The sequence below is a fragment of the Bufo bufo genome, chromosome 6 (assembly GCF_905171765.1).
Source record: "Bufo bufo chromosome 6, aBufBuf1.1, whole genome shotgun sequence".
In the NCBI taxonomy this organism is placed as follows: domain Eukaryota; kingdom Metazoa; phylum Chordata; class Amphibia; order Anura; family Bufonidae; genus Bufo; species Bufo bufo.
Window position 1 is genome coordinate 179,115,085 of NC_053394.1, and position 16,351 is coordinate 179,131,435.

General features: G+C 42.2%; 1 protein-coding gene across 1 annotated transcript; it reads left to right on the forward strand.

Moving 5' to 3' along the window:
* The first annotated feature begins 5,052 nt into the window (after positions 1-5,052).
* LOC121004699 (oocyte zinc finger protein XlCOF8.4-like) lies at positions 5,053-15,274 on the forward strand. The gene is made up of 7 exons (XM_040437004.1): positions 5,053-5,058; positions 12,037-12,144; positions 12,337-12,522; positions 12,601-12,724; positions 12,809-12,906; positions 13,033-13,132; positions 14,421-15,274. Exons 2-7 carry the CDS (start codon positions 12,067-12,069, stop codon positions 15,266-15,268), a joined length of 1,434 nt encoding a protein of 477 aa, XP_040292938.1. The 5' UTR covers positions 5,053-5,058; positions 12,037-12,066; the 3' UTR covers positions 15,269-15,274.
* The last annotated feature ends 1,077 nt before the right edge of the window (positions 15,275-16,351 follow it).

Genomic DNA, 16,351 nt, shown 5'->3' on the forward strand with positions numbered 1-16,351 from the left:
CCACAACTGAGCAGACGGTGAAGGTTCCCATGGCAACAGGACGCCTTCTCAGGCATCCTGCTGTCCATGGTGCTGAACAGATCTGTGCTATAGGCATAGATTTGTTCAGACAAAGTGTAAGTAAAATACAGTACAATACACTATATAGTGTACTGTACTGTATTATACAGACATCAGACCCACTGGATCTTAAAGAACCAAGTGGGTCTGGGTCAAAAAAATGTAAAAAAAAGTTAAGATAAAAAAAAAAAGATTTATCACTGAATAAAAATTAAAAAATAAAATACACTAAACATATTAGGTATCGCCGCGTCCGTAACGACCTGATCTATAAAACAGTCATGTTACTTTCCCCGCACGGTGAACGCCATAAAAATAAAAAAAATAAAAACTATGAGAAAATTGAAATTTTGCCCACCTTACTTCCCAAAAAAGGTAATAAAAGTGATCAAAAAAGTCACATGTACGCCAAAATGGTACCAATCAAACCGTCATCTCATCCCGCAAAAATCATACCCTACCCAAGATAATCGCCAAAAAACTGAAAAAACTGGCTGTTTTTGTTTCAAAAATGAAATCATTGTGTAAAACTTACATAAATAAAAAAAAAAAGTATACATATTAGGTATGTCCGTATCGACCGGCTCTATAAAAATATCACATGACCTAACCCCTCAGGTGAACACCGTAAAAAAATAAAAACGATGTAAAAAAAGCCATTTTTTGTCATCTTACGTCACAAAAAGTGTAATAGCAAGCGATCAAAAAGTCATATGCACCCCAAAATAGTACCAATCAAACAGTCATCTCATCCCACAAAAAATGAGACCCTACCTAAGATAATCGCCCAAAAACTGAAAAAACGATGGCTCTCAGACTATGGAGACACTAAAACATGATTTTTATTTTTTTTTTAAATGAAATCATTGTGTAAAACTTACATAAATAAAAAAATTGTATACATATTGGGTATCGCCGCGTCCGTGACAACCTGCTCTATAAAAATACCACATGATCTAACCTGTCAGATGAATGTTGTAAATAACAAAAAAAAAAACTGTGCCAAAAAAGCTATTTCTTGTTACCTTGCCTCACAAAAAGTGTAATATAGAGCAACCAAAAATCATATGTACCCTAAACTAGTACCAACAAAACTTCCACCCTATCCCGTAGTTTCTAAAATGGGGTCACTTTTTTGGAGTTTCTACTCTAGGGGTGCATCAGGGGGGCTTCAAATGGGACATGGTGTCCAAAAAAAGTCTAGCAAAATCTGACTTCCAAAAACCGTATGGCATTCCTTTCCTTCTGCGTCCTGCCGTGTGCCCGCACAGCATTTTACGACCACATATGTGGTGTTTCTGTAAACTACAGAATCAGGGCCATAAATAATGAGTTTTGTTTGGCTGTTAACCCTTGCTTTGTAACTGGAAAAAAAAAATATTAAAATGGAAAATCTGCCAAAAAAGTGAAATTTTGAAATTGTATCTCTATTTTCCATTAAATCTTGTGCAACACCTAAAGGGTTAACAAAGTTTGTAAAATCAGTTTTGAATACCTTGAGGGGTGTAGTTTCTTAGATGGGGTCACTTTTATGGAGTTTCTACTCTAGGGGTGCATCAAGGGGGGCTTCAAATGAAGGGGGTGGGGTTCAAAAAACCAGTCCAGCAAAATCTGCCTTCCAAAAACCATACGGCGCACCTTTCCCTCTACGCCCTACTGTGTGCCCGTACAGTAGTTTACGGCCACATATTGGGTGTTTCTGCAAACTACAGAATCGGGGCAATAAATATAGCATTTTGTTTGGCTGTTAACCCTTGTTTTGTTACTGGAAAAAATGGATTAAAATGGAAAATTTGCCAAAAAATTAAAATTCTCAAATTTCATCTCCATTTGCCAATAACTCTTGTGCAACACCTGAAGGGTTAACAAAGTTTGTAAAATCAGTTTTGAATACCTTGAGGGGTGTCGTTTCTAGAATGGGCGGTTTCTATTATGTAAGCCTCACAAAGTGACTTCAGACCTGAACTGGTCTCTAAAAAGTGGGTTTTTGAAAATTTCTGAAAAATTTCAAGATTTTTTTCTAAACTTCTAAGCCTTGTAACATCCCCCAAAAATAAAATATCATTCCCAAATTGATCCAAACATGAAGTAGACATATGGGGAATGTAAAGTAATAACTATTTTTGGAGGTATTACTATGTATTATAGAAGTAGAGAAATTGAAACTTGGAAATTTGCAATGTTTTACAAATTTTTGGTAAATTTGGTATTTTTTTATAAATAAAAATGTTTTTTTTTTTTACTTCATTTTACCAGTGTCATGAAGTACAATATGTGACGAAAAAACAATCTCAGAATGGCCTAGATAAGTCAAAGCGTTTTAAAGTTATCAGCACTTAAAGTGACACTGGTCAGATTTGCAAAAAATGGCCAAGTCCTTAAGGTGAAATAGGGCTGAGTCCTTAAGGGGTTAAAGTCGGTTTTGTAAATTTTCTTGAAAATTAAAAAAATTGCTTCTAAAATTCTAAGCCTTCTAATGTCATAAAAAAGTAAATAATATTCGCAATATGATGAAAGTAAAAAATTGGGCTGAGCACTCAAATACTGGAGTACTGCATGTATAGGGTCATAAATTATTTATTCTTTGCAAAGCATACACAATAAAAACAATATAAAACTGACATACACTGCTCAAAAAAATTAAGGGAACACAAAAATAACACATCCTAGATCTGAGTTAATTAAATATTCTTCTGAAATACTTTGTTCTTTACATAGTTGAATGTGCTGACAACAAAATCACACAAAAATAAAAAAATGGAAATCATATTTTTCAACCCATGGAGGTCTGGATTTGGAGTCACACTCAAAATTAAAGTGGAAAAACACACTACAGGCTGATCCAACTTTGATGTAATGTCCTTAAAACAAGTCAAAATGAGGCTCAGTAGTGTGTGTGGCCTCCACGTGCCTGTATGACCTCCCTACAACGCCTGTGCATGCTCCTGATGAGGTGGCGGACGGTCTCCTGAGGGATCTCCTCCCAGACCTGGTCTAAAGCATCTGCAAACTCCTGGACAGTCTGTGGTGCAACATGACATTGGTGGATAGAGCGAGACATGATGTCCCAGATGTGCTCAATTGGATTCAGGTCTGGGGAACGGGCGGGCTAGTCCATAGCATCAATGCCTTTGTCTTGCAGGAACTGCTGACACACTCCAGCCACATGAGGTCTAGCATTGTCTTGCATTAGGAGGAACCCAGGGCCAACCGCACCAGCATATGGTTTCACAAGGGGTCTGAGGATCTCATCTCGGTACCTAATGGCAGTCAGGCTACCTCTGGCGAGCACATGGAGGGCTGTGCGGCCCTCCAAAGAAATGCCACCCCACACCATTACTGACCCAATGCCAAACCGGTCATGCTGGAGGATGTTGCAGGAAGCAGAACGTTCTCCACGGCGTCTCCAGACTCTGTCACGTCTGTCACATGTGCTCAGTGTAAACCTGCTTTCATCTGTGAAGAGCACAGGGCGCCAGTGGCGAATTTGCCAATCTTGGTGTTCTCTGGCAAATGCCAAACGTCCTGCACGGTGTTGGACTGTAAGCACAACCCCCACCTGTGGACGTCGGGCCCTCATATCACTGTCATGGAGTCTGTTTCTGACCGTTTGAGCAGACACATGCACATTTGTGGCCTGCTGGAGGTCATTTTGCAGGGCTCGGGCAGTGCTCCTCCTGTTCCTCCTTGCACAAAGGCGGAGGTAGCGGTCCTGCTGCTGGGTTGTTGCCCTCCTACGGCCTCCTCCACGTCTCCTGATGTACTGGCCTGTTTCCTGGTAGCGCCTCCATGCTCTGGACACTACGCTGACAGACACAGCAAACCTTCTTGCCACAGCTCGCATTGATGTGCCATCCTGGATAAGCTGCACTACCTGAGCCACTTGTGTGGGTTGTAGACTCCGTCTCATGCTACCACTAGAGTGAAAGCACTGCCAGCATTCAAAAGTGACCAAAACATCAGCCAGGAAGCATAGGAACTGAGAAGTGGTCTGTGGTCACCACCTGCAGAACCACTCCTTTATTGGGGGTGTCTTGCTAATTGCCTATAATTTCCACCTGTTGTCTATCCCATTTGCACAACAGCATGTGAAATTGATTGTCACTCAGTGTTGCTTCCTAAGTGGACAGTTTAATTTCACAGAAGTGTGATTGACTTGGAGTTACATTGTGTTGTTTAAGTGTTCCCTTTATTTTTTTGAGCAGTGTATATGGCAATAACGGACATAAGATAAATTCAGCATAAAATGGATCCAAATAAATGTGATGATATAATGCAATATAATCTCAGTTGATCCTCTCACATGAAGGGGTTAAATGCATGTAGTAGTAGAATCAGCAGGTTTGGTGTGTGTATCCACCTCAGGTTATAATGGTGAGTGTGTATACACCTCAAGTTCAGTTTGCCAGTATCATTAATAGATTAACATATAATGATGTATTTTATAACACTGAATTGTTTGTAACCACTCACGGTTTGATGTGCAATTTCTTCAGGTCTCTGTGGTGAATCTGGGTCTTAGGTCGAATAGATGTATTTGGTGACAAATTCCCTTTTTCGATCCGTGGACCTTAATTGTAGGCTCGTCCGCTGTAGAAACGATCCAAAAGGTTATGGGGGGAGGAGTAATATCCCTATTCGTTCTATAAAGCCCTGCCTAAAAGCGGAGAGGTCTCAAATTAGCATATGTGGGGGCTAACTAGACTTACTAACTAAAATTGACGGATTACATCTTGAAGATGGTGTCTTATTGGCATCTATAGGTGTAGAGGCACTCTACAGTAATATTCCCCACAATTTGGGCCTGTGTGCAGTGAATCATTTCCTGAAAAGTAGAGGTACTCAATTTACAGCACACAATCGTTTGGTACTTAAACTTATGGATTTCGTCCTACGACACAACTATGTTTTTTTTTACTCCAAATTCTTCCACCAGCTCAGGGGCACAGCAATGGGGAGCGCTTGTGCCCCCACGTATGCTAATTTGTTCCTGGGCTGGTGGGAGGATACGGTGGTATTCACCGAGGAGAGTGTCTGGACGTCGAGGGTAGTTTTCTGGGGCAATATATCGATGACATATTGATATTCTGGGGCGGCCCCAGAAAACTATTCTCTGCTTTTCTGGCTGATCTAAACAACAACCAGATTGGCATGCACTTTACCTCTGAGATAAGTGATAAAGGCCTGCCATTTTTGGATTTGTACATTACTCTAACCAATGGTATTAATAAAACTAAAACATATAGGAAACCCACGGCAACCAACAATTTGCTAAGATGGGAGAGTCATCACCCTATTAATTTAAAATGTGGCATTCCAAAGGGGCAATACGTCCGTATTCGCAGAAATTGTACTACCAAAAATGACTTTTATGATCAGGCCAGAGACCTAAAAAGTAGAATTAATCAGAGAGGATACCCAGATCGACCCCTTCATACAGCCTTTAAATCCGCTGAAAAGGCAGAAAGAACGGATTTATTGATCTTTAAAAAGGGGAGAAAACAGGAAACAGACCCCATGTTTCGAATAGAGGGCCCCTCTGATCGGTAAGTGCCATATATATGGCCAATAAAAGAAAGGAATATCCCACGGCGCAAAAACCACCCAGTGGTTGGAATGATGAGGGTTCTTTTTATTTAAGCAAGCGGTACAACGCGTTTCGGGGGTTGACCCCTTCTTTAGGTACAATTGACTTGCATACACAAAAGTACAATTACATACATTTAAATACAATGTAAAAAACCGCCAGAAAGAGGACCTTTCACTAGTTTAAAAACTAAAAACTAACTATATCAGTGGGCAGAGCGGCACCCAGGGGTCCCCTGCACTTACTAGTATGTCTGGGCGCCGCTCCGTTCGCCCGGTATAGGCTCCGGTGTCTGCAGCTCCCTCTGTTGTACGGGGCAGAGTTTTTGTATTAGGGTTGTCCCTTGCTGCAGCGCTGGCCAATCATAGCGCACAGCTCATAGCCTGGGACTCCCACTGATATAGTTAGTTTTTAAACTAGTGAAAGGTCCTCTTTAAGTTTTACACAATAATATCATTTCTGAAACCCAAAAAATGATGTTTTAGTGTCTCCATAGTCTGAGAGCCATAGCTTTTATATTTTTTGGGCAATTGTCTTAACCTCCTCAGGACCGTCGTACGCAGGATTGCGTCTTTGCGGCGGTCCTGTTGTTCTGGGTGGACGCGCCGGTGCGTCCTCTCGCGAGACGCGAGATTTCCTGTGAACGCGCGCACACAGGCGCGCGCGTTCACAGGATCGGAAGGTAAGCGAGTGGATCTCCAGCCTGCCAGCGGCGATCGTTCGCTGGCAGGCTGGAGATGTGATTTTTTTAACCCCTAACAGGTATATTAGACGCTGTTTTGATAACAGCGTCTAATATACCTGCTACCTGGTCCTCTGGTGGTCCCCTTTGTTTGGATCGACCACCAGAGGACACAGGCAGCTCAGTAATATGTTGCACCAAGCACCACTACACTACACCCCCCCCCCCCGTCACTTATTAACCCCTTATTAGCCCTTGATCACCCCTGATCACCCCATATAGACTCCCTGATCACCCCCCTGTCATTGATTACCCCCCTGTCATTGATCACCCCCCTGTAAAGCTCCATTCAGATGTCCGCATGATTTTTACGGATCCACTGATAGACTGATCGGATCCGTAAAAATCATACGGACGTCTGAATGGAGCCTTACAGGGGAGTGATCAATGACTGTGGTGATCACCCCATATAGACTCCCTGATCACCCCCCTGTCATTGATTACCCCCCTGTCATTGATCACCCCCCTGTAAAGCTCCATTCAGATGTCCGCATGATTTTTACGGATCCACTGATAGACTGATCGGATCCGTAAAAATCATACGGACGTCTGAATGCAGCCTTACAGGGGCGTGATCAATGACTGTGGTGATCACCCCATATAGACTCCCTGATCACCCCCCTGTCATTGATTACCCCCCTGTCATTGATTACCCCTCTGTCATTGATCACCCCCCTGTAAAGCTCCATTCAGATGTCCGCATGATTTTTACGGATCCACTGATAGACTGATCGGATCCGTAAAAATCATACGGACGTCTGAATGCAGCCTTACAGGGGAGTGATCAATGACTGTGGTGATCACCCCATATAGACTCCCTGATCACCCCCCTGTCATTGATTACCCCTCTGTCATTGATCACCCCCCTGTAAAGCTCCATTCAGATGTCCGCATGATTTTTACGGATCCACTGATAGACTGATCGGATCCGTAAAAATCATACGGACGTCTGAATGCAGCCTTACAGGGGAGTGATCAATGACTGTGGTGATCACCCCATATAGACTCCCTGATCACCCCCCTGTCATTGATTACCCCTCTGTCATTGATCACCCCCCTGTAAAGCTCCATTCAGATGTCCGCATGATTTTTACGGATCCACTGATAGACTGATCGGATCCGTAAAAATCATACGGACGTCTGAATGCAGCCTTACAGGGGAGTGATCAATGACGGAGGTGATCACCCCATATAGACTCCCTGATCACCCCCCTGTCATTGATTACCCCTCTGTCATTGATCACCCCCCTGTAAAGCTCCATTCAGATGTCCGCATGATTTTTACGGATCCACTGATAGACTGATCGAATCCGTAAAAATCATACGGACGTCTGAATGCAGCCTTACAGGGGAGTGATCAATGACTGTGGTGATCACCCCATATAGACTCCCTGATCACCCCCCTGTCATTGATTACCCCTCTGTCATTGATCACCCCCCTGTAAAGCTCCATTCAGATGTCCGCATGATTTTTACGGATCCACTGATAGACTGATCGGATCCGTAAAAATCATACGGACGTCTGAATGCAGCCTTACAGGGGGGTGATCAATGACAGTTGGGTGATCACCCCATATAGACTCCCTGATCACCCCCCTGTCATTGATCACCCCCCTGTCATTGATCCGCCCCCCCCTGTAAGGCTGCATTCAGTCTTTTTTTTGGCCCAAGTTAGCGGAATTTTTTTTTTTTTCTTACAAAGTCTCATATTCCACTAACTTGTGACAAAAAATAAAATCTCACATGAACTCACCATACCCCTCACGGAATCCAAATGCGTAAAATTTTTTAGACATTTATATTCCAGACTTCTTCTCACGCTTTAGGGCCCCTAGAATGCCAGGGCAGTATAAATACCCCACATGTGACCCCATTTCGGAAAGAAGACACCCCCAGGTATTCCGTGAGGGGCATATTGAGTCCATGAAAGATTGAAATGTTTGTCCCAAGTTAGCGGAACGGGAGACTTTGTGAGAAAAAAATAAAAAATATCAATTTCCGCTAACTTGTGCCAAAAAAAAAAAATTTCTATGAACTCGCCATGCCCCTCATTGAATACCTTGGGGTGTCTTCTTTCCAAAATGGGGTCACATGTGGGGTATTTATACTGCCCTGGCATTCTAGGGGCCCCAAAGCGTGAGAAGAAGTCTGGTATCCAAATGTCTAAAAATGCCCTCCTAAAAGGAATTTGGGCCCCTTTGCGCATCTAGGCTGCAAAAAAGTGTCACACATCTGGTATCGCCGTACTCAAGAGAAGTTGGGCAATGTGTTTTGGGGTGTCATTTTACATATACCCATGCTGGGTGAGATAAATATCTTGGTCAAATGCCAACTTTGTATAAAAAAATGGAAAAAGTTGTCTTTTGCCAAGATATTTCTCTCACCCAGCATGGGTATATGTAAAAAGACACCCCAAAACACATTCCCCAACGTCTCCTGAATACGGCGATACCAGATGTGTGACACTTTTTTGCAGCCTAGGTGGGCAAAGGGGCCCACATTCCAAAGAGCACCTTTCGGATTTCACTGGTCATTTACCTACTTACCACACATTAGGGCCCCTGGAAAATGCCAGGGCAGTATAACTACCCCACAAGTGACCCCATTTTGGAAAGAAGACACCCCAAGGTATTCCGTGAGGGGCATGGCGAGTTCCTAGAATTTTTTATTTTTTGTCACAAGTTAGTGGAAAATGCTGATTTTTTTTTTTTTTTTCATACAAAGTCTCATATTCCACTAACTTGTGACAAAAAATAAAAACTTCCATGAACTCACTATGCCCATCAGCGAATACCTTGGGGTCTCTTCTTTCCAAAATGGGGTCACTTGTGGGGTAGTTATACTGCCCTGGCATTCTAGGGGCCCAAATGTGTGGTAAGGAGTTTGAAATCAAATTCTGTAAAAAATGACGAGTGAAATCCGAAAGGTGCTCTTTGGAATATGGGCCCCTTTGCCCACCTAGGCTGCAAAAAAGTGTCACACATCTGGTATCTCCGTACTCAGGAGAAGGTGGGGAATGTGTTTTGGGGTGTCATTTTACATATACCCATGCTGGGTGAGAGAAATATCTTGGCAAAAGACAACTTTTCCCATTTTTTTATACAAAGTTGGCATTTGACCAAGATATTTATCTCACCCAGCATGGGTATATGTAAAAAGACACCCCAAAACACATTCCCCAACTTCTACTGAATACGGAGATACCAGATGTGTGACACTTTTTTGCAGCCTAGGTGGGCAAAGGGGCCCACATTCCAAAGAGCACCTTTCGGATTTCACTCGTCATTTTTTACAGAATTTGATTTCAAACTCCTTACCACACATTTGGGCCCCTAGAATGCCAGGGCAGTATAACTACCCCACAAGTGACCCCATTTTGGAAAGAAGAGACCCCAAGGTATTCGCTGATGGGCATAGTGAGTTCATGGAAGTTTTTATTTTTTGTCATAAGTTAGTGGAATATGAGACTTTGTATGAAAAAAAAAAAAAAAAAAAAAAATCAGCATTTTCCACTAACTTGCGACAAAAAATAAAAAATTCTAGGAACTCGCCATGCCCCTCACGGAATACCTTGGGGTGTCTTCTTTCCAAAATGGGGTCACTTGTGGGGTAGTTATACTGCCCTGGCATTCTAGGGGCCCAAATGTGTGGTAAGGAGTTTGAAATCAAATTCTGTAAAAAATGACCTGTGAAATCCGAAAGGTGCTGTTTGGAATATGGGCCCCTTTGCCCACCTAGGCTGCAAAAAAGTGTCACACATCTGGTATCTCTGTATTCAGCAGAAGTTGAGGAATGTGTTTTGGGGTGTCTTTTTATATATACCCATGCTGGGTGAGATAAATATCTTGGTCAAATGCCAACTTTGTATAAAAAAATGGGAAAAGTTGTATTTTGCCAAGATATTTCTCTCACCCAGCATGGGTATATGTAAAATGACACCCCAAAACACATTCCCCACCTTCTCCTGAGTACAGAGATACCAGATGTGTGACACTTTTTTGCAGCCTAGGTGGGCAAAGGGGCCCATATTCCAAAGAGCACCTTTCGGATTTCACAGGTCATTTTTTACAGAATTTGATTTCAAACTCCTTACCACACATTTGGGCCCCTAGAATGCCAGGGCAGTATAACTACCCCACAAGTGACCCCATTTTGGAAAGAAGAGACCCCAAGGTATTTCGTGATGGGCATAGTGAGTTCATGGAAGTTTTTATTTTTTGTCACAAGTTAGTGGAATATGAGACTTTGTAAGAAAAAAAAAAAAAAAGAAAAAAATCATCATTTTCCGCTAACTTGTGACAAAAAATGAAAAGTTCTATGAACTCATTATGCCCATCAGCGAATACCTTAGGGTGTGTACTTTCCGAAATGGGGTCATTTGTGGGGTGTTTGTACTGTCTGGCCATTGTAGAACCTCAGGAAACATGACAGGTGCTCAGAAAGTCAGAGCTGCTTCAAAAAGCGGAAATTCACATTTTTGTACCATAGTTTGTAAACGCTATAACTTTTACCCAAACCATTTTTTTTTTTACCCAAACATTTTTTTTTTATCAAAGACATGTAGAACAATAAATTTAGAGCAAAATTTATATATGGATGTCGTTTGTTTTGCAAAATTTTACAACTGAAAGTGAAAAATGTCATTTTTTTGCAAAAAAATCGTTAAATTTCGATTAATAACAAAAAAAGTAAAAATGTCAGCAGCAATGAAATACCACCAAATGAAAGCTCTATTAGTGAGAAGAAAAGGAGGTAAAATTCATTTGGGTGGTAAGTTGCATGACCGAGCAATAAACGGTGAAAGTAGTGTAGGTCAGAAGTGTAAAAAGTGGCCTGGTCTTTCAGGGTGTTTAAGCACTGGGGGCTGAGGTGGTTAAATAGGGTATCATTTTTTGCGGGATGAGGAGACTGTTTGATTGGTACTATTTTGGGGGTCAGAAGCCTTTTTGATCGCTTGCTGTTGCACTTTTTGTGATGTAAGGTGACAAAAATAGCTTTTTTGGCAGTTTTTTTTTTTTTTTATGGTGTTTATCGGATGGGGTCTATCATGTGATATATTTATAGAGACGGTCGTTACGGACTCGGTGACACCTAATATGTGTATTTTATTTTTTCATTTTTTTATAGGAAAAGGCAATTTCTTTTTTTTTATTTACATTTTTATTTTTCATTTTTATTATTTTCACTTTCTTTTTTTATCAAGTCCCTCTTGGATCATGAAGATCCAGTGGGGCTGATGGTTGTACTATACTTTGCAATGCTCTTGCATTGCAAAATATAATACTATTAGATGCCCTGTAAGTGGCAGCACCGAACGCCTTTGCCATGGTAACCGGACGCCTTTGCAAAGCGTCCGGTTGCCACGGCAACCATCGGGCGCTGCCATCACAGCGCAGCAGCCCCGATGGTTGAGAGAGGGAGCTCCCTCCCTCTATTAACCCCATGGATGCCGCAACCGCGGCATCTATGGGGTTACAGCAGAGTGTCAGCATAGAGCTGACACTCGCTGCTGATGGCGGCGGCTCAGGAATGGAGCCGCCGCCATCACACACAGCAGGGGGACCGGGGGCAGCGCTGGAAACATGGTAGCCTCCAGTAATCTAAGTTTAGTTTACCTATTTTTAACCTATTCATTGTCTGTCAACAGAGGACTCAAAGTAATATTCAAACAGTCAAGATGGACAACAGCAAGAACCCCATTTCAGAGAAGATATTGAATCTCACCCTTGAGATAATTAACTTGTTAACTGGTGAGGTAAGATATTCTGGGAATAACATCTCATGATATCACTGTTATCAGCGCAGAGACGTGAATTTTTTTATTTTTTTTTACTGCTGCTGTTTTAGTATTTGTAGCGTATTTTGACCAGAAACATTCAGTGACTGCCTACGTAGGTGTTTTAGGGCTAGAGTACACAAGAGATTGAAGCTGTGTCTTATATTATAGGATTACATGGTTGTGAAAGCATCTGCTGAACATGCGACACCTATCAACTATTTCAGGATTTCAGAAGAATGTAGCAGGACTCAGAGCCCCATCAAGAGGCCTCTACGTCATTCTCCAGTACATAATAATAAGGATCAGGCGATCCTAAATCTCATCAACAAGATAATTGAGCTGTTGACAGGAGAGGTGAGCGGTGATGGGTATATTGGGACAGTAACACCAAGGGAGGTATCTGAATGATGCCGGTATCATTGTTTGTGTCAGGTTCCTATAAGATATCAGGATGTCACTGTCTATTTCTCCATGGAGGAGTGGGAGTATTTAGAAGGACATCAGGATGTGTACAAGGACCTCATGATGGACAGTCACCAACCACTCATATCAGTGGGTAAGAGTAGACTATGAAGGAGGGAAGTTTTGGGGCATCATCTAATCTTTTAGTCAATTTCATCACTGTATGTGTTTTCTACAGAATCATCCTTTAAGAGCAATTCAACAGAGATTTATTACAGTCCTCCATATTCCCAGTATTTTCCCGAGGAAAATCACAGTGTTCCACAAGAGTCTCAGGTAGAAGTTTTAATGGAAACTAATGATAAAAAAATTACATCTTGAAAAAGCAGTGCTTATTGACTCTTGATATACTATCCTATACTCTGCTTTTATTCAATTGAATCTGAATTTTGTATTATTTAGGATGAAGACCTGGTTATTAAAGCCAATGTTATCCAGGAAGAGACCTTTGTGATTGGAGATCAGCCATATGACAAAGAAATTCCACCTTTTATCAGTCCAGGTTTCAACAATCTCTTATTCTACCTTTGTTTCTGTCATTGCAAACTAAGGATAAAGTATAGGCCCAGTGAGAAGGCTCGGACTGGCTCACAGGGGGACAGGTGAATCCCCCGAAGCGCCCCTGACATAGGTGGGCCTCCAGTCCCCCAGCACAGCATCTCAACCAGCCTGTATCCATAAAAAATGGGACAGATTATTAAACTGCCTAATTTATTACTATACATGCATCAGGTGATTAAGTGGCTAAGATGACTAGGTACAAAAGGCAGGCTCTGTCCCCAGGGACCCCCTTAATCATCTTGAGTGTCTTATTGCTGCTCGTCATTATGCGAGCAGGTAGTATTTGCATGTATAGTGGGCCCCTATAATTAATTTTACTGGTGGTCCCTAGGCACGCCAGTCCGACACTGCCAGTGAGACATAAGAAATCATCTGCTTCTGTCATGTTTACCTCATGTTATGTCTTTGTAAGCTCAGGCCAAGAGATCTGACAGGCCTTCCTCCATTTCAACCCACATACTGACTGGTGCCATGTTAGTTTATATCATCTTAAAGGGGTTGTCACTCTTCAGCAAATGGCATTTATCATGTAGCGAATGTTAATACAGAGCACTTACTGATGTATTGTGATTGTCCATATTATCTCCTTTGCTGGCTTTATTCATTTTTCTATCACATTATACACTTCTTGTTTCTATGGTTACAACCACCCTGTAATCCAGTAGCGGTGGACATGGTTGCACCCTATAGGAAAAGGCGCTGGCCTCTATGTTGGCCTTGACTGCGGCAGTGCGCATAAGCAGGAGATTTATCCTATAGTGTGCAAGCAGGACTACCACTGCAGGTTTACAGGGTGGTCGTAACCACGGAAACAAGCAGTGTGTAATGTGATGGAAAAATGAATCCAGCCAGCAAAGGAAATAATATGGATAATGACAATACATTAGGAAGTATTAACTTTCTCTACATGATAAATGCCACTTGCTGAAGTGAGACAACCCCTTTAATTCTTGTGGAATACTTAAAGGGTTAACAGAGTTTTAAATAATTTGAGTGTAGTTTCTAATATGGGGTCATTTATGGGTGGTTTCTATTATGTAAGCCTCTCAAAGTCACTTCATAACCGAATTGGTCCTTAAAGTTGGTTTTGGAAATTTTCTTGAAGCTAGCAAATACTTTTGTAAATAATTATAATCTTGTTTTCGACTGATTTTAAAAAAAAATGTCTTTGAAAAACCTTCCGTGACATTGCCTACATCATATTTACAGATCTTCTCCTCTATTCACAGCCAGTGAACACACTAGTATGATTGCCACAGAGGACTATCTCCTTTCATCCCAAAACAGTGATGTAGAATACAGTGCTGGTCATACTGCCAATATGCCATCTGATTCCTGCAACCATGAATACTCTCTTGAGGATGGACACCAGAGGATCCAAATGGCAGTGAAGCCCTTTGAATGTTCTGATTGTGGAAAGCATTTTACTCAAAAATCATACCTCAGTGGACATCAGATCAGTCACTCAGCATTAAAATCGTTTACCTGTAATACGTGTGGGAAGGGTTTTTCCCGACAAGAAAGCCTTGCTTTACATCACCGAGTCCACATGGGTGTGAAGCCATTTATATGTTCCGAGTGTGGAAAGTGCTTTGGGTCCAAATCAGATCTTATTAAACATCAACGAACTCACACGGGAGAAAAGCCATTTCCTTGTGCCGAGTGTGGGAAGTCCTTTTCACGCAAGTGCACTCTTCTTCAGCATTACAGAACCCACACAGGGGAGAGGCCTTTTACATGCACGCTGTGCATGAAGAGATTTACATGTAAGTCGGTTCTTATAACACATACACGGACTCACACGGGTGAGAAGCCATTTCAGTGCACAGAGTGTGGTAGATGTTTTACTTTTAAATCCGACCTTGTGAATCATCACAGAACCCACACAGGAGAGAAGCGGTTTCCTTGTTCCAAGTGCGGGAAATGCTTTGCACGCAAATCCTCTCTAGCCCAACATTGGCAAATTCACACGGATGAAAAGCGGTTTGTTTGTCCTAAGTGTGGCAAATTTTTCACTCGCAACTATACTCTTGTTGAACATCAAAAAACACACAAAGATGAAATTCAGTTCTCCTGACAGGGAGAAGAAGTGTAACACACAGAGGACAAGTTATCCCCAAGCATGGGGAAGGAGCCCATACCAACACTCTCACAGTGGAAGCTTCGAAGCTTTAGATTCACAGTCCATATACTATGGACTGTTTTAGATAAAATCTGTAAGGAAGCAAATAAGGTCTACAATTCCCCCTCAGTATCTTGATGTTTTTCTGCTGCTTCTCTTGTGGTTTGCTGATTAAGATTATATGACTATATTCTCACATCATGTGCTTTGAGCTTTGTTTATCAGTGGTTTATTAAACTGTGTGCAATGGATAAACCACTCTAAAGGTGTCCCAAGCTAGTGCTAGAGTAACATAACAAGTACTCTGATATACTACAATCTCTCAGCACAAACACCCAGCATTTCTACACAAAAACTGCTCAGTGCAATAAATCTTCATAAGGCTCCATTCACACGTCCGTGGTGTGTTGCGGATCCGCAACACACCCGGCCGGCACCCCCTATAGAAATGCCTATTCTTGTCCGCAGCTGCAGACAAGAATAGGACATGTTCTATATTTTGCGGCGCTGCGGACCGGAAGTTCGGGGCTGAAACCTGGAAGTTCGGGGGTGCGCTCCGCAAATGCGGAAGCGGAGAGCACATAGTGTGCTCTCCGCTTCACGTCCGGGCCCATAGAGAATGAATGGGTCTGCACCCGTTCTGCAAAATTGCAGAACGGGTGCGGACCCTTTTGCGGACGTGTGAATGGACCCTTAGGTTAAGGTTCCAGAGCTGGTTCCATCTGTTTATGGGCACTCAGATTGGGACTGGACCAGCAAAATCTCTGCTATTGCCATATTATGAGGGGTAAGCTGATGTAGGTATACAACTCTGGAACCCATAACTGTTCTGCTGCTAGAAATACTTGCACTAATACTGAAAACGCTTATACTTTATCATGCCTTATACTCCAGTTACAATCAAATCTGCATTCAAGGAGTTTTCTGGTGCTTTACTATTGATGACCTATACTCAAGATAGACCATCAATATCTGGTTGTGGGAGTCTGACACCCCAGCACCCCCAATGATCAACTGTTTTGGAGTGGCTCCATGAAG

Coding starts and splice junctions, on each gene's coding strand:
- LOC121004699 (XM_040437004.1), top strand. CDS start 12,067: ATGGACAACAGCAAGAACCCCATTTCAGAGAAGATATTGAATCTCACC. Junction 12,145..12,336: donor TTAACTTGTTAACTGGTGAG/GTAAGATATTCT, acceptor CTTATATTATAG/GATTACATGGTTGTGAAAGC. Junction 13,133..14,420: donor TCCACCTTTTATCAGTCCAG/GTTTCAACAATC, acceptor CTCTATTCACAG/CCAGTGAACACACTAGTATG.